Source organism: Sinocyclocheilus grahami, unplaced genomic scaffold, assembly GCF_001515645.1.
Source record: "Sinocyclocheilus grahami isolate Dianchi unplaced genomic scaffold, SAMN03320097.WGS_v1.1 scaffold134.1, whole genome shotgun sequence".
NCBI classification, from domain to species: domain Eukaryota; kingdom Metazoa; phylum Chordata; class Actinopteri; order Cypriniformes; family Cyprinidae; genus Sinocyclocheilus; species Sinocyclocheilus grahami.
In genome coordinates, this window is record NW_015505313.1 from 1,428,492 (window position 1) to 1,438,230 (window position 9,739).

The following is a 9,739-nucleotide window of genomic DNA, read 5'->3' on the forward strand; positions in this document are numbered from 1 at the left end:
AAGTTAAAGGTGTCCCAGCCCTCCAGTGTGTCTGTTGCTTGATGTGTAAATCTGAATTGAGCTGGTTTCTACTCCCTCTATCTTTCTCCCCTCTCCTCCCCCCCTCTGAAGTTGGAAATACAAGTCTCTTTGCGCTTTTTTTTTTTTTTTGCATTTTAGTTGCTCTGCGTTAAGAGATCTCATGTTTGGTTTACTCTTTCTTAGTAATTGAAAGTGTGCATCTTTCTCTGTGTCTCTCTCTGGATCTAGAAGCACTTGACTTCTAGTTCCTGCTAAGAGTAAATATTTATTCATATGTTCTACTCCAGCACTTTGTGTGTATTTATTAATTTAAAATAAGATATATTTTATAGGGATGCACGATATATCGGCCACCATATCGGTATCGGCCGATAAATGCTCATTTTTTCTGTTATCGGTATCGGCCTGATAAGAAAATTTGGCCGATATCTTAAAGCCGATAAATAATGCATTAATTCCTTCAGAGACACTTCAGATGCGCGCTGTTCGTTTGCAGCCTTTTGTGCAATTGTACGTTGTAATATTGTGTTTATTGATGTATATCTGATTTATCTCATATAGAATGCATTTGGTTAAGTTAAAAGAGCGCTTCAGTTTACCGGTGATCGTCTTTAGCTCAGCGCACTCAAACAGCAGTGCACAACATTAATAACTATGATTGGGAATGTTGTGTATATAACATGCATGAATACTGATTGGTGATTGGTTGTGTGATTAATGGGGTTCCCCTTTGATTGGTCTTTTTCTTTCTGTAGGCGGAAGGAGAAGATAATCTAAAGAAGATGCAGCTTATGGAGCTGGCCATTCTAAATGGAACATACAGAGACACCAACATCAAAACACGTAAGGAGACACATTCACACATCGACAGCTAGACGCGGAGGAACTTTATATAGACACACACTCCAGAATAAATAGACTTGAACATCAGCACACCCACAAGACAGTCATAAAGCTAACTATTAGGGAATAACGTGAGAACTGTGATTGTGTTGCACAGTGACTAAAGAGATTTGTTTAAATGCTTACACACACAAAATCACACCCGTATTTGTTAGGGCATAGGGCTTACACACACAATATCAAATCACAACCAGCCATAATCCATCTCTTGTATCCATCCCTAATCCACATGTAAATGCACACACGTGCAACATACATACATATATATATATATATATATATATATATGTGTGTGTGTGTGTGTGTGTGTGTGTGTGTGTGTGTGTGTGTGTGTGTGTGTGTGTGTGTTATTTTCTGTGCTGACCATAAATGAGCAATTAAATAAAAAACACTGCGCACATGAGAGTTCATCAGACATAAGATTCTCATTTTAATTCAAGAAAGAATCCTGTTTGCTGCACACTCCTCATGAAAACATCTAATCATCTGCCCACAGTCTAGTATTTCTGTCTCTCTTTATCCCTCCCTGTCTCTCGCGCTCTCTTTTTCTCTGTCTCCCTCTTTCTCTCTCCCACCTCCTTTCAAAGCTGTTCCAATTGCAATCACAGCTTGCGTAATCATGGTGTGGCATACAGAATAATTTTGCTGCATGATTGTGTGTTTTAAGTTGTCTTTAGGTCATAAACTTGTATTATTGCTCAAAGATATTTGCATACGATTCCACCCATGTTATACATATTCATTACCGCAATGCATTTCCACATTGACAAAGGGTTTGGGGCTTTTACTGCTCTGTAAAGTAATATTTGCATGACTGTATATATGATTGTATGGATTTATGAATGTGAGCATGCATATTTGGGTATATATGACGGAGACAGAAACACATCTGTTTGCCTTCAGTGCAGAATGTTTATAAGCGTTTTAATTTTCAGCATTGTTGTGGTTATTTCCTCTCCACATCTGCACTAAATGTCCCAATGGCATGTAGAGGTTTTGATTCATGTGGGAAAGCTTATGGCAAGTTTGTGGAATCAATTCTAGAAAGTGCACTTCAGAGTTACAACTATAAGAAATTACATCAGCATTTTTTAGCACACAAACTGAAGTGCTCTTTCCTCTACATGCCGCAGGACATTGGGTTTAGATGTGCTGCTTTAAATCAGTGACTCTGTGTTGTGTATTAGTGCCTCTGTTTTGATGATCGGTTTGCCCCCCAGTATGATCAATCATCAGTTCCTCCTTGTGTTTTAGTTTTGATTAATTTTTGTAATGATTTTGGTTGTGGGGTTTTAGTTTGCTTTAGAGTGTAATTTTTTTGTGGTTCATTGACCATTGCATGGACTAATTTTCCTTTATTTTTTCACCCACCCCCTTTTTCTCTCTTTTTGTGTACTTCTGTTTTCCTTTCCCTGCCTGTGCTTTTCACACATCTGTTTTTGTGCCTTCTGTCCATTTCTGTTTTTCCCCCTTCTGCTCTGAAAACTTTATACACATTCACACACCCAACCTCCCCTATCGCTCTATCTCTCCCATTACTTCTCTCTTGGTGTCTCTTGCTCTCTCCCTTTTGCTCTTTCTGTCTTTCACTCTTCTGTTTATGGCAGACACCCTTGCGTTCTCTCTTGCAGCAGCGGCAGCAGCTGCTCAAGGCCCGCGTCTGATCGCGGCCCCTGCAGGTCAGGTCCTCCCCCCGTCTGCCCTCAGGCCCCCCACTCCGGCAGGGACCCCCATCATGAACATCATTCGGCCCACTCAGATGGCCACTGTGTTACCCAATGGCACCCCTACCCTGGTGCCCCCGACGCCCGACGCGGGCATTATCTACACCACGCCCTATGACTACCCTTATGCCTTGGCACCCACGTCTCTGCTGGAATATCCTATCGAGCACAGCGGAGTCCTAGGTAAGCGGGCGTGGGGGCTTGGCACTTCACCCTTCGGTGCCCCGCAAGAGGGTATTGCCGGGTTGTTTTACGGGGGCATGTTGGATGGGTCGTCACCCGGCCCAGTTCAGGACTCACTGAAAGGTAAATATGTAATGACTAGCTCGTGCTAGCATGCTGGGTAACCCAGGTGATTAAAGACTTAGCTACATAGACACACAAAAAAAAAAACATTTGCTACTGAGACGGGCTGGGAAAGGGACCACTTATCTGTGTCTTAAACGAGGTATATTCATCTTTCTAAAATGTTTTTTTTTTGTCTGCTTCGTAAGAAGTCTGTCACACCTTGGTAGGCCCACATGGAGCTCTGCAGAGTCATGCAGAATTGGAATGCCTATCATTCTCAAGGTGTAAAACAGCCCCAACTTCTCAGGTGTTAAATAATTTGGTTCCACTACCAGAAACAAATTTCTGTTGTGTTTATCTGATATTGCACATTTGTGCTTAAATCAATTACACCGATATTCCCCTTCCCAAAAAATTTGCTGCATCTACATGTTATCTGGACTTGCTCATAAAAATTTTCAATATTTAAAATCACTTTTTTTTTTTTTTTTTTTTTTTTTTTTTAAATTAGCAATCAACATATGGCGCAAAAGAAAGAAAGAAAAACGATTCATTCATGTGTTTTAACTTACATTTTCGCTCTTGGTGTTGAATGGGCCTTCGCTATTGAACCAATTACTAGTCCGCTATCAAGAGTTATTTCAAATCAATTTGTTCTGTGCGTTATCTTTGACCTTTGAAGGAGATGATGTAAATTAATTTTATCATCAATGTGCTTAGAATTTGCAGTCTATTCTAGTTTTTTTTTTTTTCTTATTTCACTTATGAATTCTTGTGAGCAGAGCAGAGAACATTTGTAATTTCGCCGATTTGCTGAAATGTAGCTAGCACGAGCCAGGTGCTGTCATACAGCGATCACAGGGTGTCGAAACTTGATTACCATTTGCTATCAAATTATGCTGCTTTCACGAGTAATTTTTTTTCCTAAAACACACCTTTGTTTTGTGTATGTATGTGTTTTTTGTTTTTTCAAACATGATTCCTTGCCAGCCCGTCTCAAATAGTCTTAGAATCTTGTAAGTCAGAGCAATTACTATGTTATTTTAAGTTGTAAGTTATACATTTATAATATTCAGTTTTTTTATGCATTTATTACTCTTGTTTTTATGAATTTCTACCCAATGTGTTGATATTGTGAATATGTATTACATGTAGAAACATGCATAAATTTGAATATAGATGAGATTTCATGTAAAGCCTGTTTCACAGCTATCCAGTTCAAATTGAGATTCATATTGAACGGATCTTTTAAATAAAAGGTCAAAATCAGATGTGTTCTGTATTTCTCTGGTTTCTAGAGTTCTGCTGCAGCATTCTGTGGTCTAGCTGTGGCCCACAGGCTTTACATGTATGTTTTGTTTCCTGGGCTGAACCATGTCTAACCTTATGGACCTGTTGTAATCTAGGTGCAATGGCTACTAAAGTGCGGAGACATGATTCACGGGTCCATCCTTACCAAAGGATAGTGACCACAGACAGAGGTTAGTTAGATGAGATACTTCTACCTTTTTTGAAATTCTTTTTTTCTTTATCTCTGAACGGGGGATCATACATGTTTATACACAGCGTATCTTTACTGTGGAAATGTGTTTACATATGAAATGCCTCTGGAAACACTCAGGTTTGCGGAAGTTTATGACTGTAACTGAATTAAATGCCATTTGTTTCATAGCTTTATATATCAGTGCATTTCTTAACTACGTCTAGATCCAAAAAAAAATGTATTGTTGTTGTTTTGTTTAGTTTTTTTGTTTTTTTTAAATCGTTTTTAAAATACAAAGGGACTGGAATAAGCTTCCATTGCCAGCGTTGCAAGCCATTGGCTAAGCCAGTGGTTCTCAACCTTTTTTCCCACTGGGCTGCACTATGGTCCAAGTGCAAGTCTCACGGGCCACACGCATATCATTTACATATCATGTCACCAATACAAACCAACCAGATTTATAATAGCCTATTATAGCCTAAATGGTATGGTATCTAATCGATTACATTCATTGAAATAAATAAATCAATAATTATACTCACCATTAATAAAACACCTGATGCTGTCGGGAGCTGACCAATTTTGTGAAATCCAGCTCGAAAGGAGTAACAGCACAATGAAGTTGCCATTGTAAGTTGCAGTCTGTAAGATGCGCACGGAAGCGTGACTTGACGCGTGACATTGCAGAAAATTTGCGTTCACAAATGTAGCCTATGTTCATCCAAATATGGAAAGCACTTTTGAATTTAATAATCTGAGGTTCTCTCCAAAGATGTTTTGCCACATTTCTGCAATTAAGGATGATTGCTGCATAGTATAGGTGTTTCCTTTTGCCTGAACTAGAGCCCTGCTTTTCAGCCCTGCATGATCAGCTCACTGTCTGTCGCTGGACGCTTGGTCGTTACTTAAAAAAAACTAAAACTTATATTTAACGACCAAAAAATGCTCCAAACGTTTTTCTAAATTATGAAATATAATCACTTTGCCATTACATACAAAACTTAACTATTTTAATATAGCTGAAACCGTAGTATAAGCTGTTTTGGGAGAAGGGGGAAAAAAAGACGGGCTCAGGCCAGTAATTCTGATAAGCTGTCGGACAAGGGCGTGAGTGGCGGGGCAAACCGAAAGTTGATGCCGAAAGTCCAGCACTCTCCTACCTTCACTGCTGCGACTACTCTTGTTTGTTTGTGTTCCTTCGCTGGCATTTTCTACATTTTGTTTTTCTCCCTTAATAACAAATGTGTCCATTCTGATGTTCAATTTTACCGAACTAATGGCTGCTGATGACTATTTGAATTGAATTCTGCCAAAATGCGCGCTTGTAATTGTTTGTTAAATGCGTGACGTTAATTACGTGAGTACAGGTCTGCTCATGTCTGAAAATAATATATGAAAAACTACATTATTTTACATAAAAAACATTCTAGCTTATATTTGTTTAGTACATTTTTAAATTAATGTAAAAACTCAACATCGGATTTTGTTTGTTCAACTCTTTAAATGTAAAAATTTACTTTACACCCAGTTATATTTTCGTTTTACTGAAGGTACTATTTTTATAGCAGATGTATTTTTGAATCCTGTGTATACGCTCACGAAAAAATCCAAAGCGATATTTCGCGACCTTTATCTGTTTATTTGCATAACGTAGCACTAGCTCTCTGATTCCCCCTCACAACTAATTACACTGTTCGTAACACGCATTTCGACTCGAGACACTAAAATGTTACTAGTTTTTGTTTGTATGTTTTGTCTCGTTTGTCTATGTGATACCTCTCTGCTTTTGTTTGTGGGAACATGGGGCATTGTAGCGCTTTAATTACATGTAATAACGTTCTGATTGAACTGATCATGACGTTAGAGTCATGATCATAACCAGGTTTAGCCTGTGTTTGTCTCTTGGCCGTGGAATTAAGGGGTTAAACAAAGATTGCATTCATTTTGCTGTTAAAATGATGTCATTCCGGTCTCTTCTTGCTAACTAATATCTTTTCTACCTTTTTTTTTTTTTCCTTTTTGTTTTCCTTTTTGTTCCTAACCACCTAGCCGCCACCGGCAACTAACAAATGACCTCTGAACTCTTCACCCAATGATGAGCCGCCCAAGCCTGCCTGCTGATCAGATTAACTGGTAATTGCCTTTTGCTAGCCTGGTGGACGCAGAGAGAGAGGCACCTGTCCAAGCAGTGATCCTAACATAAACCAACATAAAACTCAACAACCCTCCATACCAACACACATTGTGTAGCGATAACAACGATGATACTCTATTATTTTGTTTTTGTTTTTACTATTATTTCTTTCTTTTTCTTTTAAAATCTCAAATGACTGGGTGGATGTTAACAGTGATATTGTGTTACCCGAAAATCTGCACTAAAGTTTAAAAGCAATAAAGAAGCATCTTCTGCTAATTCAGCCCTTAAATGAATTTATACTCAAAGCTCCAATATAAAAAAAAAAATGACCCTAGTTGGCGACCCTAGTTTTATCAGTCGTAACGCTAAACGGGGCATCCAAATAATCTCTATACGCTACCCCACCCATTTAAACTGTCACCATGAATAATCAGCAAAAGAAAAAGAAGGAAAGAAATCTGCACTCACACCAACTTGTGTATTTCCTGTCCTTCTCTGATGTAATCCTGTGTTTTTCAGTTGAGTTTTACTGTGCTGACACATTCTGGGTGTGCCTGTCCAATTGACTTAGAGCATGGCTACAATGACAGACTGCAAAAAGCTTGTTTTGATTTCTTTGTTCTGTTTACTTCTCCCTATTTTGTTTCTTATGTTTCCATGCATCTTATTAGCATTTGGCAATACTTGCAGGTTTATACGTGCTGCTCATTGCAGTATATGTGCCAGCTCAGTGGGGGGGCAGTAGGCAGAGTCAGGCAGGGCAAGAGTTGTTTGGGGTGAAGTGTTTTTGGAGTCTTCAAATCTAGAATATTCAGGGTTGGACAGCTGGGATATGAACCGGAATCAGTTTACTGAACTATGCCATCCCAAAAACTCTCAACCCGTCCCCACATACAGTGCCTGAACTTTCTAAAAAATCTTTCTTTGAATGAGCTATGAGATAAAAGACAAAAAAAAAAAGTATTATGTGTGCGCATTTAGCCAAAGGGTTTCCATTTAATGAATTTCATATATATATATATATATATATATATATAAAATATAACTATGTATCTAACCGCCAAGGGTTGCCATTTTAGTCTAGAGTTTGAAAAGGTTTGATGTCATGCCTGTATCTGTTTGTTATAATAGCAAATCAAAAGATGGATGAAATGGTGATGAATTGTCCCACAAGACGCTAATTTCCTTGAGGATGTACAAAAGCAATGAACACTAAGGAAGGTGAATGAGGTAGACCGAACGGGGAGGGTTTAACTTCACTGCTGTATGTACACGTTTTCTTTTGGTTTCCGTTGATTTATCAAAAAAAAAAATCACATTTTATTCTGTTTGAATTTCTCTCCCCCGTCCCACCTTCCAAAAATTAATTCAACTGAGCTGAAATTAAATGCAGGTGTTCTTGCCTTCATGAAATTCACGTGTGGGAAGCAACTGTGAGTAATTTCGAATCGTTTCAAATAGCCCATCCACAATGTGTCCTGCACACCCCCAGCTACTGAGCCCACTCTCATTTCTATACACCCTCTTAAGAAAACATAGGATGTGAAAGCCATGTCTGCCTGTTCGAATTGCTTTATACATACATGATATATATATAAAATGTATACAAATGTAGATATGTCATTGCATATTAAAATACAGAAAGATCAAAATTAGATACTTTTACAGGGTGCTGGAGAAGAAATATATATTTTTGGCAATTTTAGCTTTTTATACTTAACTTGCAGTTACAAAATATGAAACGTAATACAAAAAAAATAAATATATAAACATTTGTAGAATAGTACAGCGAAAGGTGGTAAAGAAAGGTTGCGTGACTTTGGATACTATTGGCCAGGGGGAAAAAAACAGACCAAAATAGTCAAACCTATTGGAGGAACTGCATGACGTGAGAAGAGAAGAGTACAGTTAGAGAGATAAGTGCCTTACTGACGGTCGTTTCTTTTCCGAGTGTTACATTGTTCAATAATATCCAGCACCAACAAGGATAGCGCAGAGTGAGGGAGGACTGGTGAAGAGGAAGCACCCCAAGAGTTAAACCACGAGGCTGTTGCAGTGTTGTGCCACTGAATCTATTCTATGCAAAGGAATAGCAGTCATTTGACCAGCTAACTATGTGCCATGATTAGTCTTCCCAAAATTAAGTTGACGTCTTGTTTTGTTGTTTTTTCCTTTAATCCCCATTTGAACAAAGTGTTCAAAGTGTTATTTCTCTTTATTTTATTGCATTGTTATTCTTATATTATGAGGACAAAATCGGCAATGCTGTCTATGTATTTGGTTACTGTGATTTTTGTCAAGAACAACTGCCAATCATTATGTGGAAGTCTGCCAGGTGTTTTAGAAGGGAGATTTCTCAATGAATTTTACTTTTCCTGAAACCTCCTCTTGTTTCAAGATGTGCAAACTGGAAGCTTTCGATCATATTTGCCAAAACATACTTTATTTTATGCCAAAGAAGTGTTTTTGCTTTTTGTTTTAAAAGACCAGAGGAAATAAGGGATATGGGGGGAAAGTATTCAGCCTTTTTGGTGTTTCACAAAGGACAGATGTAGCTTTACAGTGCACTGATCTGAAAAGAGCAAATAATGCTTGGAGAGGGAAAATATCGCATTTACTCAAAGTATTACTGAGAGGAAGGTCACTGGGATATTCATCAGTGCCAGACCCGAACAGTCACAGATGAGCCACTGTATCAAGATCAGCAGTTTTCAATCATCGAAACAACCGGAGGTGTTCATAACATTCAGTAAGATTACATTCAACTTTGTGTCCTGTAACCCTGGCAGTCTCTAATGTAGTCTTGTTCTTCACTTATGTTACACAAAAAGGTCAATGTCTTTTTTCTCTCTTCTCAGTGTTAAATACATGTTTTTAAACATTGAAATAATGAAATGCAATATTAGAGAGGAGCAAAGACGACTACAGAGAAATGGACAGTATTAAAGGAATCCCCTCTGCCACGTTACTACAGTACATGCTGTTAATGTTTTGGAGTTGGGTTTAGTCTATCAGGTGTATGGAGAAAACTCTTGTTCTCTTCCGCCTGCCTACTACATGTGTTATAATGTAAATTACAGCCATTACAGGTTTCTAATGTATTTTTCTAACTTCATTTTCTATGTACAAGTCTTTTTTTTTGTGATGAAACCCACTACACCTTTTTTTTTTTTTTTTTTTACT

At 38.1% G+C, this 9,739-nt stretch overlaps 1 protein-coding gene across 3 annotated transcripts in view; it reads left to right on the forward strand.

The window, feature by feature from the left end:
- The window catches only part of LOC107590898 (protein quaking-A), an 86,551-nt gene extending 79,666 nt beyond the window's left edge, over positions 1-6,885 (forward strand). The window contains exons 5-8 of one of the 3 annotated variants that reach the window (XM_016279839.1): positions 777-864; positions 2,532-2,954; positions 4,343-4,417; positions 6,469-6,885. In XM_016279839.1, coding sequence (XP_016135325.1) covers positions 777-864; positions 2,532-2,954; positions 4,343-4,417; positions 6,469-6,485 — 603 coding nt within the window. In that variant the 3' untranslated portion in view covers positions 6,486-6,885. The remainder of the gene's footprint in view (positions 1-776; positions 865-2,531; positions 2,955-4,342; positions 4,418-6,468) is intronic. The other 2 variants (XM_016279841.1, XM_016279840.1) reach the window with 2 other exon arrangements.
- Positions 6,886-9,739: the final 2,854 nt, after the last annotated feature.